A 25,020-nucleotide genomic window follows, 5' to 3' on the forward strand; every position below is an offset into this window, starting at 1 on the left:
TGATTTAAGATGGAAAAAATAAAGATGCCCATTATACTTCAGGATGGCCAGACTTAATTATTACTATATGTCATTTATTTCCAGGTTAATTTGTAGTCTTCATGTTTTCAATAAAAATCCCATTGTTTTTATTTGTATTTTTTACTTGATAAGGTTATTCTGTAGTTTACCTGTAGGGAAAAAGGATGACTTTTTCTTTATCTCCCCTCTCCCCTCTGCCACTCTGCCAAGGATATATCTCATTAGGAATTTTTCTGGTTTTTTTTTTTCTTTCTTTTTCTTTTTTTTTTTTTTGAGATGGAGTTTCACTCCTGTCACCCTGGCTGGAGTGCAATAGTGTAGTCTTGGCTCATTCACTCTTGTCGCCCAGGCTGGAGTGCAGTGGTGCAGTCCTGGCTCACTGCAACATCCACCTCCTGGGTTCAAGTGATTCTTCTGTCTCAGCTTCCTGAGTAGCTGGGATTACAGGCGCCCACCACCACACCTGGGTAATTTTTGTATTTTTAGTAGAGATGGGGTTTCACCATGTTGACCAGGCTGGTCTCGAACTCCTGACCTCAGGTGGTCTGCCCGCCTTGGCCTCCCAAAGTTCTGGGATTACAGGCATAAGCCACCACACCTGGCCTCTTTTCTTTTTTTTGAAGCAGTTTTACTCTGTAGCCCAGGCTGGAGTGCAGTGGTGCGATCTTGGCTCACTACGTCCTCTACTTCCCGGGTTCAAGCAATTCTTGTGCCTCAGCGTCCTGAGTAGCTAGGATTGCATGCCACCATGCCTGGCTATTTTTTCATTTTTTTATTTTTTAAAATTTTATTTATTTATTTTTTTGGAGATGGAGTCTAACTCTCTTGCCCAGGCTGGAGTGCTGTGGTACAATCTTGGCTCACTGCAACCTCTGCATCCTGGGTTCAAGTGATTCTCCTGCCTCAGCCTCCTGAGTAGCTGGGACTACAGGCACAAGCCACCACGCCTGGCTAATCTTTGTATTTTTAGTAGAGATGGGGTTTCACCATGTTGGCCAGGCTGGTCTCGAATTCCTGACCTAAAGTGATCGATCCCTCTCAGCCTCCCAAAGTGCTGGGATTACAGGCATGAGCCACTGCCACTGCACCCACATCTAATTTTTGTATTTTTAGTGGAAACAGGGTTTTGCCGTGTTGGCCAGGCTGGTCTCGAGCTCCTGGCCTGAAGTGATCTGTCCACCTTGGCCTCTCAAAGTGCTGGGATTACATGTGTCAGCCACCACTCCTGGCCACATTAGGAATTTTAAATTCTGTGTTTTGAAGATACTTAAAAGGGTTTTCTGTGTGGTTATGCCATCAACTGGGCCCCAGTCTGTAGGATTGTGTGCTTTATTACTTTGGGGCTGGGGAAAGCAGGTTATTATATCGATTTAAGATTGTAAGATGAGTAGTGGACCCAGGGGATAAGGATGTTGAAGGTGCTGACCCAGAGAATTATTGAAGTAATACACCATTTGGTATGTGCTGATAAAGAAAGAGAGTGAGGCTGAGAGGGACAGGAGATTGAAAGAAATGAGTGGTTGAGGGACGGGAAAGGCTTAGGGAAGGCTTTGGTGTGGTAGAAAGATAAGCAATCGGTATTTCAGAGTGTGGGGTTTCCACGATGGAACAGTTTTGAGTGAAGTTCAGTGTGTGACAATGAGAATAGAGAGCTAGTGTAAGTTAATTGGAGTTGAGAGCAATGAAGCTATTAGGATAGACTTTAGATTTATGATTTAGATCAGAAGCTTTCAATCCTTGTTGTACATTAAAATTTCCTAGAGAGCTGTTTAGTAACACTGTATGGGCCCCGTCTTAGATAATTAAATTATCGTCTCTGTGGGTGTGATGTGGACCTCAGTATGGTTTAAAAGTTCAAGTGATTCTTACATGCAGAATTTAAAAAATACAGATGTATTTGAATTGAAGTCATAGTGAGGAGTTGAGGTAAAAATGGCAGGTGATTGAAGTCGTTAATGAATCAGCACATTGCGGAAAAATCTAAACAAAACCAAACATTTTCATTTAATACTATCTGTGTTTGTGTAAATATGAAACAGAGGCTTCTTATCCTTCATAAAATAATTTTATCAGAAGCAAGCAGGTGGGGAGATATTGTCCTTAAAATCAGACTAGATGTATTCAGCTGTCTCTTAAATGCCTAAAGGTAAACCTTACTTCCTCAAGTTAACTGGCTGCTTGGTTCCTCATGGAGGAGCCTAGATTGTTTTTCTCTTTTTGAGAGCACAGGACCTGACCAGACCTTGTGCAGGTTCATTTCTCTCCTTTTTCTTCAGTTCCATTAGATTGGTCTTTCTGTTCCCTCAATCAGCCTCTCCTAGTTTATACAAATCCTTCTTTCTGTATTTCCATATCCCTCCTTCCCAAGACTCAGGTGCATTTTTTTTTTTTTATGGTGAAGTTGGCCTTATTTTGGTTAGTAATTTAAAGCCTTCTCTTTCCCTCAATATATTGTACCCCTTAGATGGCTCTTGAAAATTATCACCTGTGCCTTCTGTGTTACACCTGCATCTTAGTTAAATAGAGCGTGGATTCTTAACCTTTTTTTGTGCCATGGATCCCTTTAGCAATCTGGTGAAGCCTATGGATCCCTTCTCAGAATAACATTTTTAAACCTGTAAATAAAATGCACAGAACTAAGTGCACTTACATTTGAGAATGATTATCAAACTATTAAAAACCAAATTTGTGATATAGTAATAGACATAGTTCTTTGTAGGTCATTAAATATCAAAAGCTAGTAGTGATAGTGTTACAAATGATATTTTGCAATACGTGTAACAGCTAGATGTAACATGGTATAAAATTATCTGTGATTTCTTTTGGTAACAAAGTCACAGATACATCCACCGCTGTTGTTACTATCTGAAGTTAGCCGAAAAAAGTAATTTTGTGTTCACATCTCATTTAATGGACCCACTGAATCTTTGGGTTAAAGTAGCTGAACTAGAAATGTAAATAGTTAACTTTCTTACTTTAATAAAAATATAACTTATTAAACGTTTAAGACTGAATACAGTGGCTCATGCCTATAATCTCAGCACTTTGGGAGTCCGAGGTAGGAGGATCACTTGAGCCCAGGAGTTTGAGACCAGCCTGGGCAACAATGTGAGACCCTGTCTCTACAAAAAATTTTAAAAATTAGCCATGCATAGTGGTGCATGCCTATAGTCCCACCTACTTGGGAAGCTGAGGCAGGAGGATTGCTTGAGCCCAGGAAGTTGAGGCTGCAGTGAGCTGTGTTTTGTGCCACTGTGTTGAAGCCTGGGCAACAGAGGGAGAGATCCTGTCTCAAAAAAAAAAAAAAAAGTTTAAAAATATTTGCTTAGATAATCTAGTTATTTTAAAAACCGTATTAGCATATCATATTGATGTATATAAGAAAGTTCATAAGAAGAATTATTTGTAAGAGCTTCAAACTGGCAACAAACCAGATGTCCAACAGTAAAATTGATTAATTGTTTAAATTATACACCAATGAGAATAAATGGGCTACTGCCATGTTCAACAACATGGATAAACTTCACAAATACAATATTAAAAGAAAGAAGTCAGTCACAAGAGTTTATTCTGCATGTTTCGTTTTATGTAACATTCCAAAACAAGTGAAACTAGCTGGGAAAGTAGTTTCTTTTGGGAAGAGGAAATAGTGACGGGGAGACTGCACAATGAACAATTATGCTGCGCTGGGAATATTCTCTTTCTTAATCTGGGTGGTACTTACACCTTGTGAAAATTTATCCATTTGTGATTTGTACATTTCTTTGTATGTATGTCATACCTCAAAAGTTTTGAAAAGGCAGATTTTTTTTTTCAAAATATAAAACTATTTAAGTTGATAACCCATTATCATTAGTGCTTGGAATAGAGGAAGGTAACATTTTATTTTGTTTTATATATTTGAATCCTGTTCTTTATCAAAAAACAATTTTACTGCATTTCTCTCTCTTTTTTTCTTTTTCTTTCTTTTTTGAGACGGAGTCTTGCTCTATCGCCCAGGTTGGAGTGCAGTGGCATGATCTCAGCTCACTGCAACCTCTGCTTCCCAGGTTCAGGCGATTCTTGTGCCTCAGCCTCCCTGAGTAGCTGGGATTACAGGCGCCTGCCACCATGCCTGGCTATTTTTTGTATTTTTAGTAGAGATGGGGTTTTGCCATGTTGACCAGGCTGGTTTCGAACTCCTGACCTCAGGTGATCCGCCTCGGCCTCCCAAAGTGCTGGGATTACAGGCGTAAGCCATTGTGCCTGACTTCTCCCTTTTTTCTTAGTACACCCTTTGCCCCATTTATGATGAATTCTGATACAAAAGAAATGTATTTGAGGAACTACTAGATGTGATATAAAGTGCAACATGAAATGGTGACTGTTGGGAAGGTAAGGTACCTTCTGTAGTAGTATGACCTCATTAATAAAAGCAGCTGTTTTCTGAGTTTCTAGCCTTGATAAACAGGAAAAGACAATTGAACACTGATATACTTCGGTTTTGATGTTAAATTATACTTAATTTGAGTTTTGGCAATCTTATCCTCAATGTACAGCTTAACAAATGTACCAGTCAGTATTTTAGCACTTTATGGTATGCTTTTAAATTCTTTATGTATAAATAGTAAGTCACTTCTATAAGGGGCTTTCACAGAACTTTTTATTTGGCCTTAAACTTGGGTAGATAGGTAGAAGACTAAAGTTCAAAGAAGTGCACTACAGAGACTTTGTATGTAAATATATATGCTGCCTCTATAGGAAGGAAATCAATCATCACAGAATATCTACACTTCTAGATACCTGTAAAGCTCCTGTTTTTAAAGCATGCTTTCTGTCTTTAAACTTACAATTTCTATGAGCTTAGTTATCTGATTTCTTAACCTTTATCAAGTTTTGTGACAGAATGGCGTTTATTTATTTATTTATTCATTCATTCATTCATTCATACGTACATACACACAGGGTCTTGCTATGTCACCTAGCTGAAGTGCAGTGGAGCAGCCACAGCTCACTGCAGCCTCAGACCCCTGGGCTCAAGCGATCCTCTCACCTTGGCCTCCCAAATTGTTGGGATTACAGGCATGAGGCACCATGCCTGGCCCAGAATGGCTTTTAAATACATGTAAACTTCCACTTATGAGGGTCCAGCTTCTTAGCCTGTTGGGGAACAGATAGGTAATATGGAACATTTTAATGAAGCTGCAACATAAAATGTCGTTTTTTCATTAGCTTATTTGAAAATGGGAGAGAAGTTCCAGTTTCAGAATTTTTAAAAGTTATAAAGTTTGGAAATTAGGATCAGAGCACTAGCAGTTTATATTCTGGGCAATTACAACAGAGCTGGGGCTGAAGCAGTCCTATCTGCTTATCCCTGCTTCATTTTTCTGTTTCTTTAACAAATACATTATTTCCCATTAAAATATTTTTCTGGTTTTGGCAGCAGCAGGGAGAACAATATTGACTAGTAGTGATGTCAAGAGCAGCAACACGTTATTTTTCTGTCACATTTGTGGTAAATTTGAGTTACATAATGAGTTTTTGTAATTAAGTAGTTAAATAACAATATTTACTTCCTTAGATTAATTGAATCTTTTTTATAATTCTTGTCATTGTTTATTTCTCTCTCCTAGAGGGTTTGACCAATCAAAAATAAATCCTTTAGTAAATCCAGAACATGATTTTGTTAATATCTGAGCCTTAGTAGGGAATAGATGGGATGCATATCAGTTTCACCTGTTCTCAAATGTAAATGTACTCAAACCATAATCCAGAAATTTTTCTTTTGACCAACTTGACAGTCAAGTCTACTTAATTTAGTAATTCAATTATATACATATTCCATATAACATTGTTTAAAATGTGTTAATGTTGAAATATTTTTTCTTTCCATTCTTATTTCATGAAACACTTTTATTCAAAATCTTCACAATCATATTTAAATTTTTGTTCTTTTTATGCCCCACATATTATTACTGTTTTATACAGTCATCAGTGTTCATGTAAATTTTCCCATGTAAGTACAACTTCCCAATATTTTATTATGGAATTTTTCAAACATACATCAGTCGAAAGAATTTTTATAGTGACCATCCATATACTCCCCATTTAGACTCAACTATTAACATTTTACTAAACTTGCTTTATCATTTATTTATTCATGCTATTAATCCATCTGTGTTTTTGAATACATTTCAAAGTAAATTGTGGACAACAGTATTCTTCCCATTAACTACTCAAGCATACGTATTATTAGCTAGAGTGCAATTTTTTTATAGTTTTTTTAATGGGAAAATTACATACATGAAATGTAAAAAAAGTGTTTCTTTGCTGAGTTTGATTTAGTAATGTTCCCTCGTGTAGAGTTGCCCTAAGAGGTGTTTTACTTTCTTTGCTGACAGAATTGCAAGGACTTAACTTTCTTTTGTTGTCACTATTTTCAGGAGAAATGTGATCAATTCTTGGCTACATTCTCTAATAAGATGTCTTAGCTCTCTGGGTCAATACCAGTTTTCATGTTTTTGACCCACTGTCACCAAAAGATGTTGGAATGACTCAGAAACACCAATATTTCATTCAAGAAACAGTGAGTGAAATAAATCAACAAGTGCTACAATTGAAATACATGTCATAGACTGTAGGGATCAGAGTTAGGAAATCACAAGCTTATGAAAGCAAAAGCCTACCAGCCTGTGTAATAGAATATTTTAGTTAGATATGGTTTGTATGGTACTTTTCTGTAAAAAGCATGTGATGCCAGAAGTAAAATAAAATTGAGATAGCAGGGTATAATGTATATATTATGGATGTGGTGCTTACTGTGTGCCAGGTGCTGTTCTAGGTGCTGGGAATAGAGCAGTAAGTAAGACCAATAAAGGTTTTGTAGGCTTACATTTGCATTGTAAGTTGATTGTGATAGGACATAATGGCATTGATTATTTACATATACCATTGTATTTACTTATTTCTTTGGTAGGTTAGTGTGTTTTAGTTGTTATTTGATGTTTTATAAGGGGAAATATCAAGCATATAATAACACACATTAATGTGATCAACACCCAAAGGAGAAATCAATTATCAGTTTCATTGCCAATCTTGTTTTGTCTATGCTTCTACCACTTTCTTCCCTCTTAGATTATTTTGAAGTAAAACCATGATACCACACTTAAAATGTCAATAAGTATTTCAACATGTGTCGCTAGAAGATAAAAATGTTTGGGGGGGGATGGGCTTAATACTTTTACTTTTATATTAATACTTTCATTTTAAATTAAACGATTTTTTGTTAAAATGAGTAAATTTTAATGACATATTGGAAAAGAAATATTTTTAAAGAAACATGGTAATTCACACAATTTTTACCTAGTTAATTATGAGATTTAACAACAGTGTGGATTTTTTTTTTTTTTTTTGAGACAGAGTCTTGCTCTGTTGCCCAGGCTGGAGTGCAGTGGCATAATCTCGGCTCACTGCACCCTCTACCTCCCAGGCTCAAGCAGTTCTTGTGCCTCAGCCTCCCATATAGCTGGAATTACAAGTGTGTGCCACTAAACCTGGCTAATTTTGTGTATTTTTAGTAGAGATGGGGTTTCACCATGTTAGCCAGGCTGGTCTCGAATTCCTGGCCTCAAGCTGATCTGCCCCCCTCAGCCTCCCAAAGTGCTGGGATTACAGGTGTGAGCTACCGTGCCCAGCCAGTGTGAAAAATTTGATACAGATTTTTATATCAAATCAAATAACCATTAACTTGTTGCTTTTACTTACTAAAATGAAAGCATTTCCTGTAACAGATAGTTATATTGGAATGTATGGCAAATTAAGAAGTAGCTGATTATTTTCTAACAAAACCATTTCACCATTTGGAAAACTAGGTATTTTATTCTGACCAGATTCTCATTAACGTAAGCAAACCAAAGAATTCTTATTACACACACTTAGAGGGTCTTGTAGTAGTAATCTTAGGGTGAGACCTCACCCATAAGATGATGACAGATTTGAAAGTTTAAATTTCATTGAAGTATAACTTTCCAAAAGTGTTTAAGTTTATGTGCAATATCCTGCCAGAGTAGGTAAATTATCAATAGATAGACCTTTTATTTTAAATGAGCTACATATACTTTTTATTTTTGGTCTTACTGATCATACCATTAATACTAACACGATTAATACTAACTTTGGAGTAGCAAATCCAATAAATTCTATGCATATTTTTTGGAAATTCTAGTAACATCCGCAGAAAATTCTGATCTTTTTAATAAGGATACTTATATAACCATTAATATGTAGATATATATTAGTATCTATATTAGTATGTAGATATTTTTAATGAACAGAAGCAGTGAAAATTGATATCATTAATGGAGTAAATTGAGATTTTATATTTAAATTCAAGATATCTGCATTTGAAATAATAGAAATGTTTCAACTCCATTGAGTTTATTTTTTGATTAATTGAAAATGACCCTGTTAACCTTTTAAGATATTCTTTATAAGTCAGAATTTTTTTTTCTGGTTTGTATGTTATGGTGCCATTGTTTTTCAAGGTATTTTCCTCTTTTTTCTTTCCATTTTTTATTTTTGTTTACTTATTTTTAACATTAAATTTTATTGTGTATATTTGAGATTCACAACATGATGTTATGGGATACATATAGATGCAGATACACATGGCGCATATTCATAGTACAGTGGTTACTGTAGTGAAGGAGACAAACATATTCATCATCCCACATAGTTACCTTTTTGTGTGATAAGAACACCTAAAATTTGTATATTTCACAAAAATTTCTAATGCAATACAGTTTTATTAATTTTGGTCCTCATATTGTACATTAGATCTCTAGACTTATTCATCTTACTTATGTATTTTGTATTCCTTGACTTACCATTCCCCATTTCTTCCCCTACCCGTGGTAACCAGTTTCATCCTCTGTCTCTATGTATTAGAGCTCTTTTTTGTTTTCTTTAAATTCCACATATAAATGATTATCATGCAATATTTTTTTGTGTGTGTATATAGCTTATTTCACTTAGCATAATGTCCTTCAGGTACATCCATGTGTTGTAAATAGCAGTATCTCCCTCTTTTTATTAGGATGAATAATATTCCACTAATATATTTATATACCAGATTTTCTTGATCCATTTGTTCATCCATGGGAGCTTAAGTTGTTTCTAAATTTGGCAATTGTGAATAATGCTGCAATGAACATGGAAGTGTGAATATCTTGAACAGGTGGTGATTTCATCGCCGTTGGGTATACAGTATACCCAGAAGAGGGATTACTGGGTCATGTGGTAGTTTTATTTTTACTTTCTCTAGGAATTTCCATACTGTTTTCCATAATAGTACATTCCCACCAACAATGTACTAGGGTTCTCTTTCCCTCATACCCTCGCCAACATTTGTTATCTCTTGTCTTTCTGACCATAGCCATCCCTAAGGGTGTGAGGGGGTATCTCATAGTGGTTTTAATTTGCATTTTCCCTATGGTTAGTGATGTCAAGCACCTTTTTTTAATAAAATTATTATTACTTGGACATGGCGTCTCACTCTGTTTTCCCAGGCTGGAGTGCAGTCACCAGTCAGCTCACTGCAGCCTTGAACTCCTAGGCTCAAGGGATCCTCCCACCTTAGCCTCCCAAGTATCTGCGATTACAGGTGTGAGCAGCTGCGCCCAGCTGGCCTTTTTTTTTTCTTTTCAACTATGCTAGCATCCTGGTGTAGTCAACATAGAGTTGGCATGAACCAGGGCCAGAATGCCAATCAGCTATTGGCTACTGTTCTCCCAGCAGTGTAATGCTTGCTTAGGTATAAGGCGACCTAGGAAGCTGCCTACAGCTGGGGAGCTGGCCATTTTTATGTCTTCTTTGGAGAAATGCCTGTTTATGGTCTTTGTCCATTTTTAAATTGACTTTTTGCCAATATCTTTCTAAAATGGAGGTTCCAAACATTTCAGTACTACCTTACGTCTGTGTACCTATGTTAGCATATAGAAAGGAAAATTACATGTTTACAGCTTAATGTAAGATTTGCATAAGAATTTCAGTGTTGTTATTTGTATTCATGTCTGGCAGTGCAGGTAATAAAAATACTGTTTGAATTTCAACAATATAATCTTTTGAAAGGGGCAGGCACGGTGGCTCATACCTGTAATCCCAGCACTTTGGGAGGCATAGGCAGATGGATTACTTGAGGTCAGGAATTCGAGACCAGCCTGACCAATACGGTGAAATCCTGTCTCTACTAAAAATACAAAAAAATTAGCTGGGCATGGTGGCATGCACCTGTAATCCCAACTACTCGGGAGGCTGAGGCAGGAGAATCACTTGAACCTAGGAGGTGTAGGTTGCAGTGAGCTGAGATTGCACCACTGCACTCCAGCCTGTGCCTCAGAGTGTGACTCCATCTCAAAGAATTTGAAAGGGAAATTCTGAATTCTTTGCCACTCATCATAGATTTTATTGGGAACAAAAATCCTTGAACGATATACCTGGATAAGACATGAATGCTTTAAAAAATACAGTCCTCTTTGCTACAGCCTCCTGCAGTCATCTTTGTTTCCTTAAATCTTTTCATATAGCTAGGGAGTTTTCTTTAAGATTAGGTATCTACAGAGCAGAGAAAGTATAATGTACATATATTTGAACACTTTCTCAAAATACCAACTTGGTCTTTATAGCCAGGTATAAGAGCTGTCATTGAATTTTTTTCTTTTGCTGATTAAACAACTTTTATTTTTATTTTATTTATTTTTTTGAGATGGAGTCTTGCTCTGTTGCCCCAGCTGGAGTGCAGTGGTGCGATCTCGGCTCACTGCAACCTCTGCCTCCCAGGTTCAAGCGATTCTCCTACCTCAGCCTCCTGAGTAGCTAGCACTACAGGCATGCATACCTCACCTGGCTAATTTTTTTTTTTTTTTTTTTTTTTTAAGTAGAAACGGGGTTTCACCATGTTGGCCAGGCTGGTCTCAACCTCCTAACCTCAAGTGATCCACCTGCCTTGACCTCCCAAAGTGCTAGGATTACAGGCATGAGCCACCCTGCCCGGCCTCAAACAACTTTTAGAATGATTGTTTTCATTTACTTCAGTTGGTAAAGCAATTTTTTAAAATAAGTAGCTAAATGTGATTTGAATTTTACTTCTGCCAAAGTTTTACCAAATACATTTTACAATCCTCAAATAACTTTCTAATAACTGAGGCAGTTGAACAAAGGAACAGAGTGCTTTGTAAAATAATAAGCTCTCTACTCATAGAAGTGTTTAGGCATGCATACTCACCCCACCATCCCTCCAAATAATCGTACACAAACAAACAAGGATATTGTGTAATGGATTGTTATGGTTTATTGGAATTTGGAGAAGTCAGTTATTCTGATGAGTGACAAATTTTCAATTAGAAATGATGTAAATTGTAATTTTACTAATTTTGGCTTAATGCCAGTTTCCTTTTTTTTGGCAGCTTAGTATTTACTTAAATTTAATTGAAATCTCTGTGAAAGGTAATTTGTAGAAGAATGAGTCAATATATTCATTTGTGTATCATATTTTATGTAAATGTAGAATATATCTTATAATTTAATATCTAACATACTGAAGGAGGTAACCACCTTAGATCCCCATGGGAAAAATTAGTTAGATCTTTTAAGCTCTCAAATAAATACAAACTACTGATTTTATTTTTTCCTGACCCATTGACAAATTTCCTACCTATTGAGAGATTTGAATAGTATTTAGTCATTTAATAACAATTGAATCGTTATAGTTATTAGGGCTAAGAAGTAATTTAAGGAAACAGTTTGAGGTACTTAGTATTTTTTTCCGTAGATTTGCACAGTAGTAATCAATATAGCAAACATTTTTTGAGCACTTAGTGGGTGCCTGAACACGGTACTAAACACTTTGCATTCCATTTCTCATTTAGTCCTCACAATGCCATGAGGTAGGTGTTAGTATTAATTTCATTTTACAGGCTTGGGATGATAGATAAACAGCTCTGAAGGTTGGGCTTTATATTTTGTAAGTTTTGTTTTTTTCCAGATTAGTTAATTCATATTGATCTTATGTTATATCAGGCTTTACAGTTTTTTTTAACATATATCTCATTTGATATTGATTGATGTGCCATGAATGCCCAAGACCAGATTATGTACAGATATATGTTCTGTAGCTCTCTACTTCTTTCTGTGGATAATCGTTTTTGTTATTTTATAGCAGCTACTAACCTAAGACGTATGTTCTCCCTGTGTCCAATTCCCCAAGTCTCACAAAAAAACCTACTCATTTTTTTTTTTAAAACATTAACAATGTATTCCAGTACTTTGAAAATTAGTTCAAATTTTATATCAGCTTTTATTTTGCTTCTAGACCTATAAAGCCAAAGGCTCTCCTCTCTCCATTACTGCTGGAAAAATAGCAAAATGTTTCCTTTTGATCATTCTGGCTCAGTATCATCATTAGCTGTTGCTAGTGTGTAAATAGCTTATATTTCTTCTAAATAGTATAGTAGGCCAAATATGAGAGCTGTCTTACATAATTTTATTTCTAAAATTGTTAGGCAATTAGGGGTAGAGCTACTGTAACATTCTGTCTTAAGTTTATTTTTTATTAAAATGATAATATTGTATTTTTTCTTTTACTTATGATTGGTTTTCACATTGCTGCATGTCATTTTGAACACCTGGCTTTCTTCGTTGAACAACTTGATTTTCTTTAATCCATGTGAAGACCTTAGTATTAGTTATATTTATGTTATTTCATTAATGCTTTTGTTTATACATTTAGGTCATTTGATTAAGGGTAAGAACTCCTGTGCTTTTTAAAAACCTTTCCAAAACCAAATAGAGAAATTAGTGATTTGTATATATTTCTTTTTGTCTGTTTTAGGATGGCTACAATAGACTAGTTAATATTGTGCCAAAGAAACCACCACTGCTAGACAGACCTGGTGAAGGAAGCTACAATAGATATTACAGTCATGTTGATTACCGAGACTATGACGAGGGCCGCAGTTTTTCTCATGATCGAAGAAGTGGTCCACCTCACAGAGGAGTATGTAAATTTCCCCCATGTACTAATTGTTATTTCTTATAAGTTTAAAATTAATGTAATTTAAAAATTTATGTGACGGCCATGAAAGCAGTTGAATAAACACTTTCTGCTTGATGCTCTCGTGTGAATTGCCTGCTGGAGCTGTCAGATGGGACCTAGTAGTCAAGAATCTTGGGGTACTGGACAAAGTAGGTAAGCACTCTGGATGGCACTATCTAAATGAAATTAATTCCAACCAGCCTGCTTTTTTTATTCCCCTGAATTGGCAGGGATTTGCAAAACCATTTAAAGGTAATCTGTTGTCTTGGTACTTAATAGGTGATGAGCAGGTGGTTACCATTTCTTACTAGATAACCCACTTAATTTTTTTTTTTTTTGAGACAGAGTCTTTACTCTGTCCCCCAGGTTGGAGTGTAGTGGTGCGATCTTGGCTCACTGCACCTGTGCCTCCTGGGTTCAAGTGATTCTCCTGCCTCAGCCTCCCAAGTAGCTGGGATTACAGGCACGTGCCACCATGCCTGGCTAATTTTTTGTGTTTTCAGTAGAGACAGCGTTTCACCATGTTGGCCAGGCTGGTCTCGAACTCCTGACCTCAAGTGATCTGCCCACCTCGGCCTCCCAAAGTGTTAGGGTTATAGGCGTGAGCCACCCACCACTCCCAGCCTAAATACTATTTCTTAACTGAGATTAGAAAGCACTCAAAACATCATCACAGGAAACAATTTAAAAATGTTAGCTGGCTGGGCGTAGCGGCTCACACCTGTAATCCCAGCACTTTGGGAGGCTGAGGTAGGTAGATCACCTGAAGTCAGGAGTTCGAGACCAGTCTGGCCAACATGGTGAAACCCTGTCTCTACTAAAAATACAAAAATCAGCCAGTTGTGGTGGTGGGTGCCTGTAATCCCAGCTACTTGGGAGGCTGAGGCAGGAGAATTGCTTAAACCTGGGAGGTGGAGGTTGCAGTGAGCCAAGATCATGCCACTGCACTCCAGCCTGGGCAACAGAGCGAGACTTTGTCTCAAAAAAAAAAAATAAGTTAGCTGCTGTTATTACTATTACAACTTGCTTCTCTTGAGCATTCTTAATAATCTAGAAGTATGTATTTAATGTTGCAGTAATCTGTAATTGAACTTAATATTATTCCTTGATGGAATTCCTCTGTCCTACCTTGCATGTTTTCAGTATTCCTCAGCTAGGTTGTTTTCCCACCTTTTCTCTTTTTCCCCCTTTCCTACTGTATAATATGACAATTAACAGTACATATTCAAACCCCGTTTATAAAATAATTTGACCTCACATTGGCTGTTGGAATTAGTTTACATACTTTACGCTTGAAGAAATGGAGGTAAGGTGATTTACTCAGGATCGGTATGTATGGGAGTCTGGTTTCTCTTACTACTGCATCATAGTGACCCCTAACAATTCCAAAGTCATAATGAGACTATTCAGTGTTTTCTCGTGTTTGTTTCTAAAGTTTGGGGTTTTATAGCTTTCTTAGTTTTCACGGAATTGATTTTTATTTTATTCAGCTTTTGAATGTCATGCTGCTTTTCTGTGGTCCTCATACTTATTAAATTTTTATTTTATTTCAGTAGCTTTTGGGGTTCAGGTAGCTTTTGGTTACATGGATGAGTTGAATAGTGGTGAAAGTTTGAGATTTTAGTGCACCGTCTCAGTTGTTACCACTTTTATGAAAACCCTATGTGAGTTTTCTATTCATTGGACCAGTTTGGATTTGAAACCTCATGAAAATGATTTTTTTTTCTAAAAACTTGTAGCATAATAAAGCTTCAATGGCAGTTTTTTCTAATATTGTTACCAGTTATGTTTGTCTTTATACTTTTGTGTGTATAACATTTTTTCTTTAAATTCCCTTCAAACAAACAACAGGCATACTTGTGATCCTTAAGAGTCTCATGACACTAATTCTTATATAGAGTTCAGTTATGTAATGCAAACAGATTACTTGATTTAATATTTTATTATCACTGTTAAGTTTTGAGTTGTGTTTATATTTAATGTTGAGATGGAAAATGATTATGTTTTATTTATATAAGAATAGAGTGTGTGATGCTAAAGAGGAAGATGAGGGTATTTATTTTAGATGAATCCGTTTTCCTGATATGTAATTTGCATATTGTATTATTCTATCTATAATTTTATTTATTTATTTTTTGAGACAGAGTCTCATTCTGTTGCCCAGGCTGGAGTGCAGTGGCACGATCTTGGCTCACTAGAACCTCCGGCTCTCGGGTTCAAGTAATTCTGCCTCAGCCTCCCGAGTAGCTGGGACTATAGGCGCGCACCACCGTGCCCGGCTAATTTTTGTAAAGATGGGGTTTCACCATGTTGGCCAGGCTGGACTCGAAATCCTGAACTCAGGTGATACACCCTCCTTGGCATCCTAAAGTGCTGGAATTACAGGCGTGAGCCCCTGCACCTGGCCAATTCTGTGTGTAATTTTAAAGTAATTTGCTGTGGATTGCTATATGGTTCTTTTTTATGTACCTTTGCAAATATGTCTTGGAGAACAAAATGTGCTTTGTTTGATTAATTTTAAATTTATTTAAACTTAAATAAATTTAAATCTTACTCTGATATAGATTATCAATAAGTGACAGTTTCTTATATTGTTTCCAGTTTGGTTTTTAATTGAAAATAAGGTGAGAAAATAAAACTTGAGCAGGAAAAATGGGAAAGTAGCAAGTTTTTCATTGGGCTTGAATCTGAAAATTGGTGAGAGAACTTGACAGAAAGAAAAATGTGAGATTGAGAAATGTGTGCTTTATTAAATTTAGACTTTGTCCTCAAATAGCCCTTTACTGTTGTGATATTGATATATGTATCTTTGGCAATTAGGTTGTTTGAGTCTACCAAAGAAATAATTTAAGCATTTTAGTAGAGATAAATGGTACCACAGGTTCTCAGTCAGTCTACTCTTTCAGTTGTTGAAATGGATGACTTGCTGAATGTTTTTCCCTTTTTATGCCTTTGAAGTTTAGGGAAATTCAGTCTAGTTTCTGGTAGTATTGTTAGATATATCCCACTTGTCCGAAATAATGTAAACAAATAGCTAAGTAGCTTTTTTATGTTACAGGATGAATCTGGTTATAGATGGACAAGAGATGATCATTCTGCAAGCAGGCAACCTGAATACAGGTAAAAGGATAAAAATAATAGCATAAGTACTTTGATGCTTGACTCACCGAGATGTCTGCTTTGGAAATACAGACTCAAGGCACATAGATGAAATATTTTACGGGGATTTTAAATTTTGAAAGCAATAAGCATTATATTCTTTTTGTGACTATGCAGTATAATAGCACTGATAACTAGTGTTCCACATCTCTTGGCATTTTGTAACTCATAAAAAAAATTTAAAAATATTTGGGCCTGGTACGGTAGCTCACACTGTTAATCTCCGTGCTTTGGGAGGCCAAGACGGGCAAATCACTTGAGGTTAGGAGTTTGAGACCACCCTGGCCAACATGGTGGAACCCTGCCTTTACTAAAAATACCAAAAAAAAAAAAAAAGGAAAAAAAATTAGCTGGGCATGGTGGCGGGTGCCTGTAATCCCAGCAACTCGGGAGGTCGAGGCAGGAGAATTGCTTGAACCTGGGAGGTGGAGGTTGCAGTGAGCTGAGATTGTGCAGCTGCACTCCAGCCTGGGCAACAGAGTGAGACTCCGTCTAAAAAAAAAAAAAAGAAACTATTGTGATTTAGTTTTGCAAGCTAATTATTAAATTATTAATTTGTGGTATGGATTATGAGGTTTGCTTTAGAATTTGATTTGATAGGTTTGCTTAATTAGAAAGTAAGGCATTTTTTTCATTCTGGAAATATTTGGGTTCTTACAAAGTCTATTATAAGGCATTATCTCAGTTTCTTTAATTAATAAAGTTCTTTTGGGAAACACATTTTGCAAGGGCCTCAATCATTGTTGGCTTTGATTACTTATAGAGGGCATCTAATAGAATAGTTGTGGGCAGGAAACAATGGACACATTTAAATCGATTGATAGTTTTTGTTTTTAAATGACATCACAGTGGTGGTATTAAAAGTTGTAAAAGGAGCCTTGTAGAGATTTCTTATGAACTATCAGGGAAAATAACCCCAGTCTCATAGAGAGTGGCAAGGCATCAACTGTCACAACTCCAAAGATGCCAAAAGTAGACAAGATTCAGTGGATCAGAGCAAGACAGATTTTTATTCACAGCACAGCAATCAGCAGGAGGATCAGCATTGTAGTGCAGGTTCCCTGTCCCCAAATCCCACAGGGCAATGTGATAGGCACAGATGGTGACTATGCACACGGTGGGATACACTGTGGCTGTGGAACCCAGGGTCAAGAGCTTGGTACCTTTTGTAGAAAGCAGAAAGCAAGCCATTCCTCCTTTCCCTGGGAGTGACCTGCCATAGTAATCACATTGTGGTCACCTTAACCTATTTAATCGTCTCTGTAACTAGCTACAGAAACTGTTCAGTGTCAGTGGATAGTTAGGTCTTGGAATTTGGCATACATGACAATTATGTGCAGGGACATTCAGAACCCATGGCAGACTGTTTCTTCCGAAAGAAGCAATAGAATAGATGCCGAAAAAAATGGTTTGATAAAATTAATCACTAAGTAGTTATAAAAATAGCCAGCTGGGAATGGAAAGAGAATTTCCTTGACCGGATAATTGGGCATTTGCTGTACCGAATGGTAAAATTAGAAACGTTTGCTTTATTTTTTCTTTTTTTTGAGACGGAGTCTCGCTCTGTCACCCAGGCTGGAGTGCAGTGGCCCGATCTTGGCTCACTGCAAGCTCAGCCTCCCGGGTTCACGCCATTCTCCTGCCTCAGCCTCTCCGAGTAGCTGGGACTACAGGCGCCCGCCAGCACGCCCGGCTAATTTTTTGTATTTTTTTAGTAGAGACGGTGTTTCACCGTGGTCTCGATCTCCTGACCTCGTGATCCACCCGCCTCGGCCTCCCAAAGTGCTGGGATTACAAGCGTGAGCCACCGCGCCCGGCCGAAACATTTGCTTTAAAATCAGAACAAAACAATGACACCTAGTCATTGCTTCCACTCAACATGATAACAACCCCTATAGTAAAGCGAAAAATAAATAAGTTGTAAGAATTATAATGAAAAACACAACTACTTAAAGATAATATAATTATGCAGAAAATCTAGGAAAGTCTATAGACTGTAAGAACTATTAGGAAATTAGCAAGGTTCAATGTAATAAGATCAACTATCAGCATAAATTAGAAAATTTGTTTTCAAAATACTATAGCATGAAAACTGTAATGAGTAATAGGAATAAACTCACCAAAAGTGTATAAGGCCTATGCAAGGAAATTACAAGTCATTTCTAAAGGAAATAAAAGTAAATCAGAGTAAAAGGAGAATCATGACATCCTTAGTGAGGAAGACTCAGTATCATATAAATGTGAGTTCTCAAATTAAGGTGATAATTCAATTTGGTTCCAGTCAAAAATCAAAATTTTTTTTATTTTTTATTTTGCATGGAAGTTGACACGTTGATTTTAAAACTAATATGAAAGAGTAAAGGGCTAAGTGGCCAACATGCCTTGAAAAGATGTGAAGACTCAAGATACCATATGTGCATAATTATAAAGCTGTAGTGATGTAAACAGTGTTGTACTGTTGATGTCAAATAGACCAGTGAAACAGAAGCTGCAAATAAACCTAGATATATCTGGAGTTTGGGGTACAGTAGCAGTGGCATTACAAATCCAATGGAGAAAGAATGAACTTTTCAGTAAATAGTGTGCTGGGACAAACATTTCAAAAACATGACATTGGAGGCTGATATATCCAAATAATATCTGACATAATTAAGACCTATGTGAAAAGCAGAATTGCAAAACACTTTTAAAAATTAGATCAGCTAGTGGCTTATCTTTCTCCTCCAAAGAAATACCTCCAAAGAAATTTATTTTAGCTTGTTTTTATTTATTTTTATTATTTTTTATTTGTATAAATTTGATGGATACGAGTGCAATTTTGTTACATGAATATATTGTGTAGTGGTGAAGTCTGGGTTTTTACTGTATCCACCACTTGAATAATGTATATTGTACCCATTAAGTAATTTCTCATCCCTCACTCGCCTCCCACCCTTCCAAATCTCTCATCTCTCATTCCACTATGTCCATATGTACACATTATTTAGCTCCCACTTATTAGTGAGAAGTGAGAACATTCAGTCTCTGACTTTATGTTTCTGAGTTGTTTCACTTAAGATAATGGTCTGCAGTTCCATCCATGTTGCTGCAGAAGACATGATTTCAATCTTTTTTTATGGCTGAATAGTATGCCATTGTATATATGTACTACATTTTCTTTATCCAGTCATCCATTGACAGACATTTAGGTTGATTCTATATCTTTGCCATTGTGATTTTTCAGTTTGTAAAATAACAGTTTTTATGTTAATTTTAATTTTCTCTTCCTGTCTTTTTAAAATAACATTTCGTGTATGTATATAAAATTTTACATAAATGAAATGAAAATATATATATAAATCTCTAATCCCCACAGCCATGATAACATCTTGGTATAAGTTCTTCCATATTTTTCTTTATATTCATAAACATTTAGGGTTTTTGATCATTTAATTGAGTCTCTTTTTGTTGTTTGTTTTGAGACAAAGTTCTGTCGCCCAGGCTTGAATGCAATGGTGTGATCACGGCTCCCTGTAGCCTTGATCTGTCAGGCTTAAGCATTCCTCCTGCCTCAGCCTCCCGAGTAGCTGGGACCACAGGTGTGTGCCACCACACCCATCTATTTTATTTTATTTTATTTTTTAACTTTTTTGTAGAGATGAGGTCTCACTTTATTGCCTAGGATGGTCTTGAACTCCTGGGCTCAAGCGATCCTCCTGCCTTGGTCTCCAAAGTGCTGGGATTGTAGGCATGAGCCATTGTTCCCGGCCAAATTGAGTCTTTTTAATGGTCAAGTAATAGTCCATGATGAGGATATGTCAAATAATTTAGCTAGTCACTCTGTTTACAGTACAAAACAGTGCTGCAGTAAATTCTAGTACATAATATTTTCGTGAAATAGTACTTTAGTTTTTATGAGATAGGTTACTAGAAGCAGAATTTCTGGGTCAGTGCGTATATGTATGTATTGTAAATATTGATAGATGTCAGTTTGCCTGCTAAAAATGCTTTAACATGTGTGTTTTATTTTTTTAATAAAAATCTTAACATTTTAATTTAGATAATTAGTTTATTTTTCTTTCTTATTTACTAAGTAGTTTGAAATTTCCTTTAAGTAATGCCATGACAGTATCCCATGATTCTTATATATAGTAATTTACACAGATTCTGACATACCGTATTCTAATTATTCTGTGATCACAATGTTGCCTGTACTGTAATTTTACTTTCAAAATCCATTGATTATTAATGGTTCATTAGTTGATCCGCTTCCATAACTATACCATGGGCATTAAAACAAGGTATGTTCTCTGTTTTCAGAGTATGGAGTTCATTCTGTATGGTATATTCATTCATTTATTAAATATTTCTAGTGGTATCTGATATGTGAAATGCTTTTCTAGTCTCTGGGAATTTAAAGCCTCTGTCTTCATGTAGCCTACATTTTAATATGAATTATACATATTTAACAAATAACAAAACATAATTTTTATGAAGAAAAAGCAGGGAATAGAGAGTATTTGTACTGTCCGTACCTGCCTGTGTCTTCACTTGATGTCTGAGTATCTTCAATAATGTCTCAGGTTTTATGCTATCACAGTAAGCTATAGCTTTTACTGCCTGGCATCTATCTGGCTTCTGTAAGCTGTTCTCTATATCAGGTGGGCTCGTTGAAGATTTCCTACTTGAAAGACTTTGTGAACAGAAAATAGCTGTTGTTGTAGAAAAAGATTTAATGCATTGTAAACCATGCAAAGAGAATAGTTATATCTATTGGTAATGTTCTGAGCAATTAGGAAAGCCATGTCAGTATTTTTGTTTTTGTCAGTGGGGTGTACAAAGTGATTCTTTGTGCTGTAGGAAGAAAATATTAAAAGATTTGAAAAATTGACCAGGTGCGATGGCTCACTCCTGTAATTCCAACATTTTGGGAGGCTGAGGCAGGCAGATCATGTGAGGTCAGGAGTTTGAGACCAGCCTGGCCATTATGACAAAACCTCGTCTCCACAAAAAATACAAAAATTAGTCAAGCGTGGTGGCACACACCTGTAGTCCCAGCTACTCAGGAGGCTGAAGCAGGAGAATCACTTGAACTCAGGAGATGGAGGCTGCAGTGAACTGAGATCACCCATTGCACTCCATCCAGCCTGGGTGACAGAGCTAGACTCCGTCTCAAAAAAGAAAAATTGCAAGAATAACTGAGAGAACTCCTGTAACCCTTCACTAGAGATTTCATTAATGTCTCCAGAAATGTCCCCAGTAATGTGCTTTATGGCAAAAAAATTTAATCTGGGCTCATAAATCACATTTTCATAAGCTTCTTCAATCTGGAACAGCTCCTTAGTCTTCCCTTGATTTTTATGGTTTAGTGGTTTTGGCAAGTTGAATACAGGGCAAGTTGTTTTTTTTCTTTCTCAGTTTAGGTTTGTCCAGTGTTTCTTCATGATTAGAGATTAGGTCTAGGTTATACGTTTTTGCCAGGACAGTTCCTGAAGTGATGCTGAATTCTTTTTTTTTTTGAGATGAGGTCTCACTCTGCAACCCGGGCTAGAGTAAAATGGTGTGGTCTCGGCTCACTGCAACCGCTGCCTCCCAGATTCAAGTGATTCCCCTGCCTCAGCCTCCGAGTAGCTGAGACTACAGGCGTGTGCCACCACACCTGGCTAATTTTTGTATTTTTAGTAGAGACGAGGTTTCATTATGTTGGCCAGGCTGGTCTTGAACTCCTAACCTCGTGATCTGCCCGCCTTGGCCTCCCAAAGTGCTTGGATTACAGGCATGAGCCACCGCGCCCAGCTGCTGAATTCTTTTTCTTCCTATAAGCTGCACATGTTGGTTTGTGCCGTTATTGGTATAGTTGACTTTTATCACTTGTTTAAGATGGAGTCTGCAAAGTTTCTTTACTATTAAGTTGTCCTTCCCCCTGAAATTGCTTTGTGTGGAGACACTTTGAAACTATATGATTGAGTCATTTCCTGTTCCACTTTCAGCTGCTAGTTTTAGCATCCACTGATGGTTTTGCCTGAGTTAATTATTAATACTATGGACATAGTATTTGTGTCCCCCCAAATTCATGTTGAAACCTCAGCCCCCCCATTGTGATAGTATTAGGAGGTTAGGCCTTTTGGGAGGTGAGATTTGGTCATAAAGGTGGATTCCTCATGAATGGGATTGGTGCGTTATTAAGAAGAGACATAAGAGCTTGCTCTCCACCATGTGAGGATACAATGAGAAGACAACCATCGTCAGACCAAGAAGAAAGTCCTCACTCATCACCAGATCTGCCGGTACCTTGATCTTGGATTTCCCAGCTCCAGAACTATGAGAAATATAAATAGTTTGTTCTTTAAGCCTATGGTAATTTGTTACAGCAGTCCAACCCTACTAAGACAAAGATAATGGGTTTTAATGGGTGCTTAGCCCATTCTTTCTATAGTTATTGTGCTAGCATTCTATTGTAAGGAAGAACATTCTCTTCACCTCTTTACCCCCTTAAAACAGACAAAACTTTGTTTATATGTGTATGGACTAATAGATTCCTATTTTATTCAGTGAGTTGTAATTCATTGCTGTCACTATTTTGATGCTCAAATTTGGCCAGTGAGAGTCCCTTCAAGTTAGCTTCTGTGGTTGGTTGGTTGGTTGGTTTTGTTTTTCAAATATTTGCTTGTGACAGAATATATGTAACATAATAAAGTATGCCATTTACACAATTTTTAAGTACACAATTCATGAGCATTAATTCTATTGACAGTGTTGAATAGAATTAATTTAATCCTAGTGGGTACAGAAACCCACATTTGAATTGTTTTCAACTTTTGGCATTGTGAATAATGCTACAGTGAACATTGGCATACAAATATCTCTTTTGAGTCTGTGTTTTCAGTTTTTTGGGTACATATGTAAGAGTGGAATTACTGAATCATATGGTAATTCTATGCTTATCTTTTTGAGGAACCATCAAGCCATTTTCCATAGTGGCAGCACCATTTTACTTTCCTGTTAGCAATGTATAAAGTTCCCAGTTGCTCCACATTCTTGCCAATGCTTGTTATATTCCATATGTGTGTCTGTGTCATGTGTGTGTAACCATCCTCATGAGTGTGAAGTCATATCTCATTGTGGTTTCGATTTGCATTTTCCTAATGATGACTAGTGATGATGAACATCATTTCTTGTGCTTATTGGTCATTCGTATATCTTTGGAGTAGTGTCTGTTTTGAGTTTTTTGATTTTTTTTAACTGGGTTTTTTGTCTCTCTGTTGTTGAATTTTAGGAGTATGATATTAAACTGTACCTGATATATGATTTGCAATATTTTCTTCCATTCTGTCGATTGTCTTTTTACTTTATTGATAGTGTTCTTTGATGCACATTTTAAATTTTGATGAAGTCCAATTTATCTAATTTTTTTCTTTTGTTACTCATGCTTTTGGTGTCATATCTAAGAATCCATTGCCAAACCAAGGTCATCTGTGTTGTTTTGACATGTCCATGTCATTCTTTGGTCACCTCTTTCTGACACAAGATGTTTCAGTCTCTTAGGCTTCTCTGCCTTACTCTAAATTCAGGTGTTTCTCCAAGGAGCACAGGCCTTCTATAGTGGAGAGTGATTTTTTGAAGCGAAGAATCTGAACACACAGACACACACAGACTTTTACTTCTGCATTTATTTTTATACAGTGTTTATGTGTATTCTTGACTATGAGATCATGGCAATACCTTTTCCTTTATTGCATACTTTTATCTCCTTTTTCCATCTATGGGAAATCTGGCTCCCAGTTGTTAGGAGAGACAGTCCTCCATGGGTGTCTTGCACTCCTGCACATCTTGCCAAGATATGCAAGACCCTGGTCACTCATTATTCAAGGTAGTTCTCAGAGATGTGTTTGTAATGAGCAATCTTGAAGGCCAGAGTAATGTCTCCTTCTTTGTCATACAGCAGGCTTGCTTATTGCTTGGTGTAAAAACGGTAGGTTCCTTAAGTTCAGTGTTCCTCAGTTGTGACCCACACCCACTGCATGTGCCACATTTATCTAGGCTTATATCACGTTGCCCCTGGACTTGGTACCAGAACGAACTGACACAAACATACCAATGCTCGTGTTGCTATGCTATGAGTGATAAAGTGTTTTCTCTGACCCAGAAGTCTGCTAGGATCCAGGAAACAGTAACAGTCTAATTTATAACCATGTAGGTAAGGTAAAGTCAAATTCCAGACCTGACACCAGTATCATCACTGTGTTTGTTCACACCCCTAAATGTGGTTAGGTTATTACCCTGACCCCGTGAGTTTTCCTTCTTGCTCTCTCCAGCACCTTTTTAAAAATTAATTAATTTATTTATTATTATTTTTTTTTTTTGTAGTTTGCCACCACTGGATGGGTGTTACAGGGCCACCTTGCTTCCACACCATCTTCCACAGGCCTATTACTGGCAGTGGAACGTTATACTCTAGCTATTTTTTTTCACTTTGTTATGTGTTTCGTGTTGTAGAACATACTTTATAAATCTAGTATGCATGTATTAGTGGTTTATATTCAAATGTGTTTTACTAATGGAAGCGTGGAATCATTGGAAGCAACTGGATTAAATAACAGCTAATGGAAGAAAAGAGAATGTGTCAAGTTTTCTGTCATTTTCCCTGCTGCCCACTCCCCACTGCCCCGCCCCGCTCTGAAAGTGATCACTTTCATATTTGGGCATGCCTGGTGAAGTTATCTACATTTCAAGTGTGTCATCACCAGCTCATCTTGTTTCTGTATTTACACAATGATTATATTGTCTATTTT

The 25,020-nt window shown here is 36.8% G+C and overlaps 1 protein-coding gene across 33 annotated transcripts in view; it reads left to right on the forward strand.

The window, feature by feature from the left end:
• The window catches only part of PPHLN1 (periphilin 1), a 226,930-nt gene that overhangs the window by 99,148 nt on the left and 102,762 nt on the right, over window positions 1-25,020 (forward strand). For 21 of the 33 annotated variants that reach the window (XM_063620175.1, XM_063620164.1, XM_055249117.2 and 18 more), the window contains 2 exons: window positions 12,887-13,051; window positions 16,149-16,210. In XM_063620175.1, coding sequence (XP_063476245.1) covers window positions 12,887-13,051; window positions 16,149-16,210 — 227 coding nt within the window. The remainder of the gene's footprint in view (window positions 1-12,886; window positions 13,052-16,148; window positions 16,211-25,020) is intronic. The other 12 variants (XM_063620170.1, XM_063620167.1, XM_063620169.1 and 9 more) reach the window with 1 other exon arrangement.

This window comes from Symphalangus syndactylus, chromosome 17 (genome assembly GCF_028878055.3).
Source record: "Symphalangus syndactylus isolate Jambi chromosome 17, NHGRI_mSymSyn1-v2.1_pri, whole genome shotgun sequence".
Classification (NCBI taxonomy): domain Eukaryota; kingdom Metazoa; phylum Chordata; class Mammalia; order Primates; family Hylobatidae; genus Symphalangus; species Symphalangus syndactylus.